The 15,528-nt window shown below is 32.6% G+C and overlaps 1 protein-coding gene across 1 annotated transcript in view; it reads left to right on the top strand.

The window, feature by feature from the left end:
- The window catches only part of APPBP2 (amyloid beta precursor protein binding protein 2), a 45,007-nt gene extending 29,822 nt beyond the window's left edge, over positions 1-15,185 (top strand). Inside the window, exons 6-13 of the mRNA XM_016143367.2 lie at positions 481-570; positions 2,223-2,290; positions 2,369-2,474; positions 3,131-3,255; positions 5,834-5,919; positions 7,545-7,735; positions 8,566-8,731; positions 10,662-15,185. Of these exons, the coding sequence (XP_015998853.1) occupies positions 481-570; positions 2,223-2,290; positions 2,369-2,474; positions 3,131-3,255; positions 5,834-5,919; positions 7,545-7,735; positions 8,566-8,731; positions 10,662-10,915 (1,086 nt within the window). The 3' untranslated portion in view covers positions 10,916-15,185. The remainder of the gene's footprint in view (positions 1-480; positions 571-2,222; positions 2,291-2,368; positions 2,475-3,130; positions 3,256-5,833; positions 5,920-7,544; positions 7,736-8,565; positions 8,732-10,661) is intronic.
- The last annotated feature ends 343 nt before the right edge of the window (positions 15,186-15,528 follow it).

Here is a 15,528-nt window from a genome sequence, read left to right as displayed (position 1 = left end):
GTTAATTCACATAAAGTGGGTAGAACAATACTTAGCACAAAGGAAGCATTCAGCTCAACACGCAATTAAGATATAATAAGCATTATGGTAGGGGAAGGAAAGCACAGGAAGCCTAGTCTAAGGCTGAAACCTGAGAGACAAGTTAGGTGGGTTAAGAGATTGGAGGGTTAAGAGATTGGAGGAAGGAGGAATGTATATTCTAAGGCAGAGGGAACAGTATGTGCAAAGACTTATTGGCAAGAGAGAACATGCCTCTGATTTCCTGAATATGTGTCATATCCAAAGAAAAATGTAGCAAACATATTTTCAGGAAAACTTAAGCTTGGAGAGAAAATTATAATCGTAAATATTTTGTGTGTGTTCTTGCTTAAGTACTTGAAAGCTTGCAGGGAAAAAAAATCACAGTTATTTTATTAAATACTGTCAATTTTATTTATCACAGTTATTGCTTATATATGTGTGTATACTTTTTTTTTCAAGGCATACAAATGGTGCATTGAGGCAATGAAAGAAATCACAGCAGGCTTACCAGTCAAAGTTGTGGTAGATGTTTTAAGACAAGCTTCTAAGGTGAGTATAATGTTAAAATTATTAAATGAGTTATAGGATTTAGCAAGCTTTAAATTTGTTTTAGTTAACCTATTATTTAACAAATTATGTGTTGCATACTCCCTGGACTATCAAGATCTATTTTTTAAGTTCATATATTCAGTTTTAGAATTCTGGTTTCTAAAGCTAAGCTGTCTTGCATATAGACTTTAGCAAATTTTCCTATTTCCAGAAAACCTGTGAAAAAAATCATTTTCATAATTCAACTCACTGAAGTAAAGATCAGAGTAGTATTTTGGTGCTATTCTGTCTTGAATTTGTTTTTGTTTTTAAACCTTTACAACAACCTGAATTTCTTATGCCACAGTTGTATGGGCTTTGGTTACTCTTCCAAAGGATAGCCTCATATTTAATCTTTTGGTTATACTATCACCGTCTGACAACATGACAGCTTTTTGTACTTGACCTTAGTGGGTAATACTTATCTGATTTTTCCTTGAATGTTTTTCTTATTTTGCAAATAAATGCATTAACTCTTTGAGGCCATTTAGTAATACTTAAAAATTGCTGCTTTGGTGCACTGAGGCTTTAAAAGCATTGTGTGCTTTTTAAATATATTCTTTCTACCCAGAGGTCTTTCAGTTTTGAATATTTTATTTTGGTTGGTTTTACTTATGGAAATTTCAGTTAGAAGAAAGATTCTAAAATTAGAGAAGAGTCTAAAATTTCTGTGAAATTTATTTAAGTCATTTTAGAGCAAGTAAATAGCATAAATATTCAGTTTATCAGAGGTAGAAGAGGAATATTAATGTCTTTAAAACATTGGATATGTAGTGAATAGAAAGACAAATGAATATATGCAAGAGTTATATTTCTATGTGCTGATGATATTTAGAGTTTAGGCTGTTGTCATAAATCAAAATATTTTCAGAAGAGGAAAACTCAAAATTATGTGTAAGTAATTGTTAGGTGGATGGGAGGGGGTTTGGGAGTGAGTGAAAAGTGAAGGGATTAAGAAGTACAAATTATCAGTTAAAAAAGAGTCGTAAGGGATGTGAAGTGTAGCATAGGGAGTATAGTCAATAATATTGTAATAACTATGGTGTTGGGGGGATCCTAGTCTTATCAGGGGGATTACTTCACAAGTTATATAAATGTCTAACCATTATGCTGTACATGTAAAATATGTATAATATTAAATGTCACTTGTATTTGAAAATGTTTTCTGTCTGTACCTGAAAATGTTTTCTATCTTACACACATATAGTTATTTAGTCATGTATATATTTAGATGAAAATTACAAAATTACACTCTAGAACTGGGGTAAAAATAAGTACCTCAGAAAGTAATTTGGTGTACCTTCCACCTCTGTTTTATTTTAATAATATGGAAGGATGGAAGTATACCAACTTTATAAGGTAACTTTGTTATAACAGATTTGTATTGGGCATAGCTGTCAAAATTTTAAGTTTTATAATTTCCCAGGGTATATACGGATCTGTTTATAATAGAATTTTCAAATATCTGGAAGGAAAGTATTGTAAATATTACCCTTTTGTTTATGTTTGGAGATGCTTTTTTTTTTCCCTTGACCATTATAGTCTGATTATATAAACTATACTGCTTTTAATACACTGAGAGCTATTTAACAATTTTTTTACTTTATTTTTAGGCTTGCGTTGTAAAACGTGAATTTAAGAAGGCAGAACAGTTAATTAAACATGCAGTGTATTTGGCACGGTAGGTGATTGTTATTAAATATATCATTTTAAATTGTGTCTCTACTTTATATACTAATAGTTTTATGTCTTTTTTTAGGGATCATTTTGGATCCAAACACCCAAAATATTCTGATACACTGCTAGATTATGGGTTCTACTTACTCAATGTAGATAATATCTGTCAGTCTGTTGCAATTTATCAGGTATGTTAATAGTTACACTTTTTTTCTTTCAACCTAAATTGACTTGCTGGTCAGTATTTGTTTATGGTGTATAACCCACTCTCTAAAAATAGCTTTCTGAGCCCCTCCTCATAAATGACACACCATTATTTTACTAAACAATACCTAGAAAGCTTAAAAGTTAATGTTTTAAGAATTCAAGAGAATAATCTAAGAAGAGTTGTTGAGTGTGGGCTCACATTTGAGTACTTTTACATTTTTCATTTAGCACAAATTACTATAGCTGCCTTTATAATAGCAAGGAGGGTAAATAGCAATTATTTTAAGCCTTATTGTAGTCATCGTCAGGTAAATGATGCGTTATGTCATCACTGTAGACAAGCTATCCTTGATTTTATAGTTCACTTCTGAAGAAGGGACATAGAGAAAAACACTGATGTGATTCCCAAGACTAATAAATCAGTTATTAAACCTTTTAAGGCGGACTCAATCTTCAGAAAATCAAGCCTTTTAGGAGACTTGTAGGTTCTCTTGTGATTTAAATACCTCAGAACTTTTCTTCAAGATTGATAGGATTGTGTATATATCATATACACTTAAATTAGGATTCTTAATTTAAGTGGGAGGTGGTTTCTAAGGATTTACAGTATTATCATTTGTTTTCATGACTCTTTTAGGCAGCCCTTGACATTCGGCAGTCAGTATTTGGTGGCAAAAATATCCATGTAGCAACAGCTCACGAAGACTTGGCTTATTCTTCTTATGTTCACCAGTATAGTTCTGGAAAATTTGACAATGCACTGTAAGTTCCACATTTCTCTTCAGTGAGAGATTAAATGCTGTTGCTCTTGTGTTGTTTTGTTTTTCCTAATACAGTAGTATTTAATGTATTTTATGGGATTAAATTTGTCTTCCTAGAGTTTTAACAATGCCTAAAATGTTCTCTTTTTTTATACTTTTTCATTTATTTTAATTTTATTGGGGTGACATTGGCTAATAAAATTATACAGGTTTCCAGTGTACAGTTCTGTAATACATCACCTGTATTGCATTGTGTGTTTACCACCCAAAGTCAAATCTTTTTTTGTCACCAAAAAATGTTTTTGAAGTTACTTAAAATCATACCAATTTACACAGCTCATTCATTTAGATTGTATGTGGTTTAATATTGAGTCTTATATATCTTCATATGGAATATGCCTTCCTTTGACTATTTCCTTCTATAATTTTTATTTGAGTAATTTAGTAGCCTCTGGCTAAATGGCAGACTTAACCTAAAAACTTCTTGCTCAAAACACAGAAATACTGAAACAATCGTCTTTTTAATTGTGTAACTGAACTTTCAAGAGAGAGGAAATCCCCCAAGGGCCAATAATGGACTAAAATACAAAAGCATAAATAATGAACTAAAATCTAAACTTTCGTAAAGCTGCTCTGGGGTGGTGGAAAAACTTAGAAGTTTCTGTAACCTTGGTTGAACAACATTCCTGGGTTTAAGAGACAAGGCTAGCCCACAGGAAACTGTGAGTTCGAACTGAAATTCTCACATGAAGCCAAGAGCAAGGCTATACCCTTAGGGAAAGGGTAAACTAGGAAAAATGAATTTGCCCACTGGCAAGAGAGATGACAAGGAAACCTGTCATAAATTCCTCACCGGGGGATTTGTAACTACAGACATATACCACTCCTTTGTTCAGGCATCATACGTGCAAGGACTCCCAAATTGAGAAAAACATTGAAAAGCATTTTGAGATTATTAGTTCTACTGGGATGCCTTTCAGGAGGAAATGTAAAACTCTTGGAAATAATTAACCCTCAACCCAACCCATACAGATTTCCCATAGATCTAGCTAGCTCTTATCTAAGGTGAACTTGCCATTTAAACAATTAAAAATAAAAACAAACATTTCCTCTATGAGTAAGAGTCAAGAGATACAACGAACAAGATTAGTACCCTAAGAATGTGATGTAACAGAACTTTTTGGTCGATACTATAAAATAGGTATTCTTAAATGATTAAAAATATAAAATGGGTTGCCAAACTATGGCTTGTAGGTTAAATAAAGTTTATTGAAATGTTGTAATACCCATTCACTCATGTATTTATCTGGCTGCTTTCACACTACAGCAGCAGAGTTAGAACAGTGTGTGACCCAGACAACCTAAAATATTGACTGTTTGGCCCTTTACAGAAAAAATTTGCCGACATTGATATAAAAGAAGGAATCAGTAATATTCTGTAGGGAAAATTTAAAAAGACAGATTTAAAAATAAAACATCCAATACATGCTACAACATGGATAGATTTTGAAAACAAACTAAGTAAAAGAAGCCAAAAGACCACATATTGTATGGTTCTGTTTATATGAAATGTTCAGAATAGGCAAATCCATAGAGACAAAAAGTAAAGGTGGTTGCCTAGGGCTGGGAGGTTGGAAGAAAATGTAGAGTGACTGCCAGTGGGCACAGAGTTTCTTTTTGAGGTGATGGAAATATTCTGAAATCGATTGTGGTAATGGATATGCAACTCTGAATATACTAAAAATCATTGAATTGTACACTATAAATAGGTGAACTATGGTATAAGTTATATCTTAATAGGAACTATTATAAAAAATAAAATAGCTAATTTGGAAAATAGTAGTTGACATCAAAGCTCAGTAGACAAGTTAAATAGATTAGACGTGAGTAAAGAGAGAATTAGTGAATTAGAAAACCTGAGAAAAAATAATGATTACTTGGAAGATGGGTATAGAAGGCTCAGAGTTGTTTGAGAGGAACTAGCAAATAAAATAGACAAATGGCTTACTGTCTTTTTGGCTAGATGGGCCATAAACAAGTAACCAAACATGTCAGGTAAGGATGTGTGCTGTGAAGAATAGAGTAAGCTAAGAGAGTGATGGTAGATTATTTAGGAAGTTTTGTATTGGCTGATCTGGAAATGGTTTTCAGTGAGGAGTGAGCTATGTCAATATTCTGGGGAAGAGCATTCCAGAGAGACAGTAAAGTAAGTATGAGAGTCCTAAGTAAGAACATGATTTGCTTGTTCAGAAAACTGTTAGGCCTATCTGTGACTGGAGGGGAAAGACAGGGTGGTTTCTGAAATTGATAGATGAGGTCAGAGAGGTATCCCAGTAAAGGATCATGTTGAGCTTTGTAGGCTGTAATAACAACTTCACAGTTTATAAATGTTTGTTATTTGTAACTAAGTAAAGATACCAGAATATATCTATTTATATTGCATATTTCTGTCCAAATGGTGAGCTGAAGGTTTAATTGTGATGATTCAGTGTTGGAGGGAGGGAGGGAGAGAAGTAAAGAAGCCTGAGAAGGAAGAGTGGGGGAAGAAATGTCAGAATATATCTCTATCTGTATTACAGGTTTCATGCAGAAAGAGCTATTGGTATTATTACCCACATCCTACCTGAAGATCATCTTCTTTTGGCTTCTTCAAAGAGGGTGAAAGGTACCCTTTGTAATCTAGTCTCCAATATATAACTATATACATGTTTTTTTCTTTTTTAGATGTCTTTAGCTGTCAATTGTAATAGTTGTCTAATCTGAAATTTTTTTAATTTATGATAGATGGTATAAAATAGGGGTATTCGTTTATTTCCTCAGGGGTCATGCTTAGGATTAGACTGTATCCACGTATTACTAAAATAGCCAATTCACTGATTTAAAATATTTGCCTGCAATTCCACTTAAGAATTTCCAGTTGTTCATAATGAAAGGTTGTTTGCTTCTCTCATATAACATTGTTAATAAGCTAGAATATCTATCCTCCCTTCCTCCCTTTACATGCATTCATTTATTTTGAGGGGAGGATAGCAGAATAACACAAATAATTGTTGTACAGTAACATGGATAGCAAACTGAATATGGGTTTTCCACACCTTCAGCTCTATAGTATAGGAATCTGAAATTCACTTTCATATTACATTACCCTTAATGTTGCAAGGCTCTTACTAAATACCACTTCTTTTTTTCTTTTTTTTTTTCTCTTACCCTAACCTCCTTCTTTTCTTATTTTAACTTCTAATCTCCACCAAGACCCTTTTATTTAAGGCATTTAATTTGCCAACATAATTGGATCGTGAACCTCATAGTAATTCCATGCATGTTGGATAAATTTTACCTTAATTCTGGAATGGGGGTTTGCATTTTTAAAGGACACATGTAATAAATGATTAATGTCAGAAATTAAAAGTTAGATAGAAAAGAGAAAAATTAAGTCACCTGAAATCCCAGCAATCCAAAATCAACATTTTTGGTGAGTTTTTTAAGGCTTTTTCTTTCTTCCAAAAATGAAATGAATGAATGCATTTTTTTTTTTTTTAGTTTTATAATCTTTTTTTTTTTCACTTAATATAATCATTATTCTGTGTTAGTGCATGTAAATATATATCCTTTTCTCTAATGTTTTCAACCTCACTTTTATTGTTGAATTTTAATACTGTTTTTAACCTTTTGTTCTTTAAAAATACTACAGCAAAATAAATCTTTTACTTTTATGCACATGGATAATTTTCCTAGAAACAAAATTACCTGGTAAATGACTATGTATCTGTAATACTTTAAATGGAATTTGAAAGTGTTGAATGTGACTTTTAAATTGAACTGTCATCTTGCCTGATTTGGTTGGTCAAGTGAGTGGGAGGAAACCAGTTCTTTAGCTGTTATTTGGTTAAAGATTATGTTTCATAAAAGTGTGGTTTCAAAATTTTCAACAGTGCTTAGGTACTCCTTGACCCAGTTTCATAACTTTAAAAAATTTTGCTATTTGCTTTAAAAAACATTCACATTAGCAAAGTTTAACAGTCTAGTAAAATATAAATTAATTCTGCAAAAGAATTTGATCTATACCATTGTTTTTCTTAAATTTAGAATTCATTATACTATGTAAAATTGAATAACCCCCAAACTGTATTTTTTCTTTAAAGTAGAATGCTTTCATCTCTACCCGTATTAAACCATAACCACACATAAATGTATACAAAAAACAGTTATAGAATTTAATTTTATACGCTCTGATTAGCTTCGCTAGATGGTTTTGGAAGTACACTAATTTCATTGCTTTTTTTTATTCAGCACTTATTTTAGAGGAGATTGCAATTGACTGTCATAATAAAGAAACTGAACAAAGACTGCTTCAAGAAGCTCATGATTTGCACCTGTCTTCACTTCAACTAGCTAAAAAAGCTTTCGGGGAATTTAATGTACAGACTGCAAAACATTATGGGAACCTTGGAAGACTTTATCAGTCAATGAGAAAATTTAAGGTAGCATATTTTACTATATTTTTCTCTCTAAATAAATTTAGGTAATAAAGTACAATCTTAAATAATATATCTTCAGTAATTTTAAATAAAGTATACATTTATTATACAAATCCAGACAATGGAAAAATAAGCAATATATCAAACCATAAAGGCTAATATGCTTATTTTAGTTAGACTTAAAACATAGCTCTTAGCTAGGTTAAGTACATTTAGCAGAAAACCTTGCATGTAAGAAAATCAGATATTACAAGTGTTATTGTAGAGAGAAACATTACTGAATTTAGTTTCTTTTAGAACTTTGGGTTATAAATTCTTAATAACGTCTATTTTAAGGTCACAATAAAGATGAGAATGGCTGCCTAAGACTTTCATTTTTACCCGGAAATGAATCTACATATTCCATGACCTGAGTTAAGTTTGTTGGAATAGAAATTGTCAAAATTACAAAATAAAAGTGTACTCATATAAATTAACATACTATGTAGTATGGAATTTCTTCACAAGATTCAATTAAATTTTAGAGCATGTTAATTGAAAGAAATTTTATTTTAGAATATCTTGATGTTAATTTCTTCAAATAACTTTTTATTACCCAGACAAGTTTTCTCTTACCATTTTTGGCATAGAACATTTTGGTTATGTGCATAGCTTCCCCAAACCAGTAATGCTTCTCGTAGACAATTTTTGGAAGAATATAGTATGTTCTCTAATCTGATTACCTTATGCCATCCATAAAATGTTTTTGGCATTTAGAAGAACCTTGCTCATTAGATAAGAATTATTGACATGAAAAAGTACAATCTAATGATGAATATGGCTTCATTTTTCAGGAAGCTGAAGAAATGCACATCAAAGCAATTCAGATTAAAGAGCAACTTCTTGGTCAAGAAGATTATGAAGTAGCCCTTTCAGTGGGACATCTGGCTTCTTTATATAATTATGACATGAATCAGTATGAAAATGCTGAGAAACTTTATTTGCGATCTATAGCAATTGGTATGTTTTTTAAGTTTTCTTTGTCAGTTGAATAGAGATCAGCATGTCAATGTCTTAGGTGTTGTATAAGGGAAGTATTGTTATTAAGACTCTAATGAGTTTAGAGCTATTAAGGATTTCTAAGTACCACCCAAAAATCATCTAGGACATTTTGCTAAATGTGATTTATTGATGTTGAAACCAGTATAAACAATATGACAGTGTCAGGTATAGGCAAAAGTAGTTATTTTTTGAACTATTTGTATAATTACTGTCTCCCTCCCTTCTTCTAACTTCAACATCATAGATTAGGTTTACCTGTTTTTGAACCTGATGTAAATGGAAACATACAATGTATTTTTTTATGTATCTGGTTCCTTTGGATGGACATGAATTGTAAAATACATTTGTTCCAGATCACTGTTGCTTGTTAATTTCCAATGCTATGTAATATATTATTGGATTACTATATCATTAATTATCCATTCTACTGTTACTGGATATTCAGAACATTTGGATTGTTTCCAATTCAGGCTTATATATTATAAAATAAGATACTGTTGGCATCATCTAATGTTGTGCCTGTTAAAATTCTTTCCCATTTTATATTGAATTGGTCTGTCATTTTCCTGTTTTATATCTTTATATAATATAGATATAACAAGCCTTTAGATAATTATATGTATTGTAGATAACTCTCATTTTATTGCTTATTTCTTAATAGTGCTTTTCAAAGTACTTAATTTTAATGTATTCGAATGTATTGATCTTTTATGGTAGCACTTTTTATATCCTGTTTAAGAAACCTTTCCTACCCCAAAGTCCTGAAGATATTCTTTTAGAAGATTATCTTCTGGGAACTGTTTTACCAGTCAGATTTACTGAAATTGATTTTTGTTTATGGTGTGAGGTGGGGTTCAGATTTTTTCTTTCCCCACATATATATGTAGTTCACGCGGGACCGTTTTTTCAAAAGACTATTTTTTCCCCCTCTGCTATGCTACCTGTGTCATAAGTCTTGTATCCATGCATACATGGATTCCCCATTGCCCATAATATATTGACTTGCTTGATCATAAAATACACATAAAGTAGTTTTAGAATTGTTACTCCATAGTACTGTGAAAAACAAACCTACTGCTCAGAGTTCAGTTTTTGTTTACAGTTTTCTTTTGTCTCTAGTCTGAAAGTATATACTTAGAATACTGTGTTCAAAATTTACCTGGGTTCTTACTCTCTTTTCTGTCTCCCCCTGCCATCTTATCAGTGTAGTTATTCTTTGGAAAGATAGTTAGGTTCATTTGTTTGTGTTTGTATAACATTTCCCCTATCTTTACTTTTATTAAAGTATGTGAAATATTAATGTTCTAAAGTCAGAACTGTAGAAAGGTATGCTCATACATAGATGTCTGATTTTCCCTAATTTCTTTTACCCTCGTGGGTAACTAATCACATTAGTTTCTAGTTTATCCTTTCTGTGTATCTTTTTGCATAAGTGTTCAGATACATAAATATTTTATTTTCCCTTTCTTACACAAAAGGTAGCATACTATATGTACATTTTTGTACTTTGCTTTATTATTTTTTTTAATTTAACAGCATACCCAGTAAATCATTCTGTGTCAGTTCACAGGGAGCTGAGAGCTTCCTCTTGTGTGTACAATGCATAGTATGCCATTGAGTGGGTGTAACATGTTTGAACCATTCTTCTGTTTTTATTTGTTTCTAATATTTTGCAATTATAAAAAATGTTATAATGATTAACCTCATGCATTTGTATTTTTATGTTATTGAAGGTGCTACTCTTTTTTACTTTAAATCTCTTCAGATCGGTCCTTCAAACTATGAAATTTTATAATTTTAGTGAACAAGAATTGAACTTGCGTTGTCTTTTGTCTTGTAGAAGTTGCTTGTTATTTTGTTACTTGAGCTTTCTTTTTTTTACTTTCAGGGAAGAAACTTTTTGGTGAAGGCTATAGTGGACTAGAATATGATTATCGAGGTCTCATTAAACTTTACAACTCCATTGGAAATTACGAGAAAGTGTTCGAATATCACAATGTTCTGTCTAACTGGAACCGGTTGCGAGATCGACAGTATTCAGTGACCGATGCTCTTGAAGACGTCAATACCAGCCCCCAGTCCACTGAAGAAGTGGTGCAGTCCTTCCTGATTTCTCAGAATGTTGAGGGACCGAGCTGCTGAGGAATAACCTCAGTTAACCAATTTACCTTTTCCCAGATTCCAGGGAATTCATACTGTGAAATCAAAACCATGTTGTTTTCTGGGGCTGGAATTTGCATTGAAACACTGGTCCAGTCCATTGACCCTATTTGGGTGATCCCTATCTTGCAGAGTGTCTGTAAGAATAAGCATATATTCAGTTATTCAGCATGTACCGCATGTATAAGTAGTCTGGCCCATATTTTCAACTTAGTAGAACAAACAACAGGAAACTTTTTTTTCTTTTTAAAAAATAATTCATTTTGCAGAAAGCCTGAAAGAAAAAAAGAACCCCAAAATAAAACTATTTAAGAGTTTAAAAGAGTTGCATTCTTATTATGTAAGGATGATTTTAACAACTTTTTAACATATAATTCTTCCTTGTGAAGGTATTCAATACTGTACTATAAAGAAATTTTATGGGGGAATCTTTATATGCAGTATAGAAAAGTTAACACAAGTACTAATAGAAGAGGGACATCCTGACTTAGGTTTGGCTACCTGACCCAGAGAAGTGAATACAACCACTCCAGAGCTCTGTTACAAAGGAAAGACTGTCATATTCATCTGTCCTGGACCACTGTTGATCTGTGAGTAATAGAAAAGCTGATAGACCAGCAGTTTTAACTCTTCGATTTTTTTTTTCTTTTGGTACAACAATGCAAGATACTCCGATAGCATTTGCTAACAGGACCATGAGGATCTAAAAAGGACCAGCCTAATGTAGAAAGGGTTAAGGGGTTATTTGGACCAGAGGCTTTAGATTATTATTTTAGCCCCTGCCTATACTTTTATCAGTAGAATAATTTCATTTAGATGTATAATAAAAAGTGATAATGCAAAAATTATATTCATGTAATAAACATCAAACTAGGGATATCTGGCCATTTCTTTTGTCGAGGTACACAGATGGCAGTGCCATAAGCAAGTCTATAAATATCTGCTGCAACCATCCCCCTCATTTTAAAAGTTACCCTAATAATCAATGCAGTTAACAAGTATGTTGGCTAAGAGTAATGAAATAGTTCTTGTCCGGATGGGAATTTTACTTTAGTTACTTTATAGTTTATGGGGATTAATGGAAAAAATGAATGCCCCAAAATAAGCAAGTCTTAGAATATTTCATTTTTATAATAAATAGTAGTACAACTAGATAATTTTACTTGAAATTCAAGTCATATGGAAAGATTCCCTAATGATATATCTATTTTACTAACTTGTATTTCTGTTATTGGGTTTCGATTTTTTTTTTTTTAAGCCAGTCGGGTTATTTAACGGTGAGGTAATATTCAAATTTGAGAAGTGTGACATGTAGCAATCCAAGAAACTAAAAGATCTTTTGCTGTTACCTCAGTTCTTATTATAGTGGCCTGTTTAGTGCCTCTATAGTTAAGAATCAGGGTTTTCCCCCTATTTTCAGGGGTTCATGACTTGGCTATTAGAGATGTTACTCCTGGCTAACGCTTGGAGCAGTCAGTGGATGAGTGGATGTGTGTCAAATTTTGGTTTTCTTTCAACATGCACGTTGGGGTGAGAGGGGGAAAAAATCTAAACACCATATTGAATACAGAAAAATTAATTGGAGATTCCAGATAAATTTGATTTTGAACTTCCTATATACAACCTTGTTTTAAACTGTTATTTGCAGGCTTGTTAGTTATGAGCCAGTGTTTTTAAGTCCCCAGGAGGGGATTGACCAGGGGAGGTACCTAAAAAAGATGAAGCAAGTCCAGATCCTAAGATAATAACTATGTGATTTCAGAATCTGAGTTTATTCCTGAAATCAAGTTATTTTCAGTTTTGAAGAGTGCATTGGCACACCTGCACCTCTCCCCTCCCAGTTAATTGCAATCTAATGTCAAGAGGCACTTCTTTATTAATTACCAAATAGTCTGTATGACCAAGGACTAACATTTTTAAGTTACTCAGCTCTATCCTCAAAGGCCTATGTATTTAATACCTCCAAAGACATTTTCAGGATAGACTTTGTATACTTTTGTTGGTTATTTAGAGTCCTGTGGTATGTTTGTGGTATAGGACTGTCATGGTAAATTGTTTTTCAATAAATATTTTGAAACTTATGTTTCCATATGAAGTTTTTTTTTAATCTATATTTTTTGGTTTTGCGCACATGTAGTATTTCCTAGGATAAAATCAAGCAAATTACTTAAGGCCTTATCCTCTCTAATTCAGTTTGAACTTAGCTCACTCTCAGTGATAAAGCAACATGTTATTTAGAAGCCTAGGATCACAGGGTGATAATGTTAACTGGCAGCCAGTTTTTTCTTAAAAAAAAAAAAAATTAGTATTGGTAGTTTCCCCTTATTACCACTCCTATAATGTAGTTTTTGGAAATCCATGCCCTTTGATTTCATGCAAATAGTCTAGGTTAAGAAAAGAGATTTCCAATTTCTGTTAGCCGTATAACTTAATATGCTATTATTTCTGGTTCTAATGAAGAATAAAACTCTAATAATTTAAAGTGTAGGATTTATCCTTTTAATAGGGATGTTTAGGATAAGTTAGAGAGGTAAATGTCACCATCATTTCTAGAGTTTAAAAAAGTCTTGAAGAAAATTTACCTCACAGTAGCTAATACCTTCCACAAACTTTTCTCATATAGTGGGGTTGTGTGTAAGGAAGCCTACACCAACTTAAAGATTCTTCTGGAAGTTCAGCAAAGTAATGTTAAATAAAGGGTCTTTGGTCTCGTCCTCCCTGGCTTCATTTCTTCTCTCTTGTCCACTCTTTTTCCTAAAGTTGGATGCTACTCAGTTGAGTGCATCAGGGAGCTCTATAATATCTGTACCACACAGGTGGTGTGTCACTCCTGCATTCAATTTAATGGAGCCATTTGAGTTTTTAGACCATAATGTTTATGGATCACCAAAGCTGACTGCTCAAAGCATTTGGACCCTCATTACCATCAAAGCTCTGTCTCTGCCTCTGCTCAAGAACAAACAATATTGCTTTGTGGTAACTCTTGTGTAGTAATCCCAGAATGCTTTCACTTGTGAAAATAAAAGATTTAACAAAGACTTTTGTTCCTAGGCTGTTTGGGAAGAGTTCATAATATGGTGAAAATTAAGTACAAAGGCTGCAATCTTATAAATAATAAGAGTTGCCACTTGGCTGCTCCGTTTAGTGCAAACGGAATGCTAAACAATAAACACGTATCTAAAACATGATTGAAGATTTGGCCATACTTTTGAAAGAACGGTTTGCTAAGTAGCAGGTATACTTAACTGCTAGTTGATTTTTTCACACACCCCCCCCCCCCCCCGAATGTGTAGCCCTGCTACTTCCAAACTCCTTTTTCTGGATGGCAAAGTCACTACTGGAAAAAGACAAGTGCAAACTTTTTTTTAAAAGAGTTTTAGTTTTACTTTAAAAATTAACATTTTACCTCTTGGCTTTGGAAGACCTCAGATCTTGCTAGGAAATTCATTTTATAAAATCTGACATTTGGATTAATCTATAGCTTGAACACTAGTAGTTGTATTGTCCACAAATCTCAGGAATGTTTTAGGCAGAAAACTGGTTTTACCCTGTTGGTGATCTGAAGGAGTGTGCTTTAGGATTTATTACATAATACTCTTCTTTACTCAATCCTAGGTATTGATAGCATGAGTGGCCTTAGTGAGTTTGTTGAAGTGTACATTTTTTTCAAAAGTAAAATTTAAGATTAAAAATATATGCTATATATAGATATCTAGAAAACTTGGTTTGTGGTGCACAAGTTAAGTGTTGGATCACTAAATAACTTGCAGGTACAATTTGTGTAACATTACTCATTTCTGTATATTCCTTTTATGGGAAGATATGTTGCCATGGTAACTAAAACTTTTCAATTTAGTTCTACTTTTATGATGTGAATGAATGCTACATTTTATTAAATATTACCAGGTCAGTACTATTTTTATACTTTATTAAGTAATGGGATATTAGTTTAATAGACTCAAAAAGGTCTTAAACAAAAGCAAGTCACTAACAATTCTTTACATGAAAATCCCCACTAATAGTGCCACAATAATTTCTATAGAAATATCTAAGGTTATTGATAGGTTTTTTAAGACAATTCTTCATTGTGTCAGAATGACCTTTTCTTATCCTTATCACAAACTTGTAGTGCCCACCATTATTTGTAAACCATTAAACCATACTAAGTATGTTTGTAACCAACATTGTGATATATTCTGTACTTGTATTGCTAAAAATGAATTATTGACTTAATAAATATAGTGTTCCTGCATTCAGAGTGTATATGTTTCCAGTTTAGTTTGATCATTTTTGTTTGGGACTTGGGATTACTTAAACATTGCAAACTGTGTTCATTAGAGAACAGTGTGAGAGAAACTGTTGGAACTAGAAGAGAAGTGCTCTGGTTCAAGAAAAGTAAGATATATGACAGAGGAGGCACATGGTAATGGCATTTAGAAAGGGTGCCCATGAAAGTACTGTGGAAAAGACAAAACACATTAATGCAGGGGAGATTTCAAACTTTACAAAAATAACTACCTCATTCTTTTCCCCAATCTTCTAACTCAAAGGCTCAAAACAGGTGATGAGACCTGATGAAATTCTGCTGGCCTTTA

The sequence above is a fragment of the Rousettus aegyptiacus genome, unplaced genomic scaffold (assembly GCF_014176215.1).
Source record: "Rousettus aegyptiacus isolate mRouAeg1 unplaced genomic scaffold, mRouAeg1.p scaffold_m13_p_6, whole genome shotgun sequence".
Taxonomy (NCBI): Eukaryota; Metazoa; Chordata; class Mammalia; order Chiroptera; family Pteropodidae; genus Rousettus; species Rousettus aegyptiacus.
Note: the sequence above shows the minus strand (reverse complement) of the source record. Positions and strands in the feature narration are given on the sequence as shown.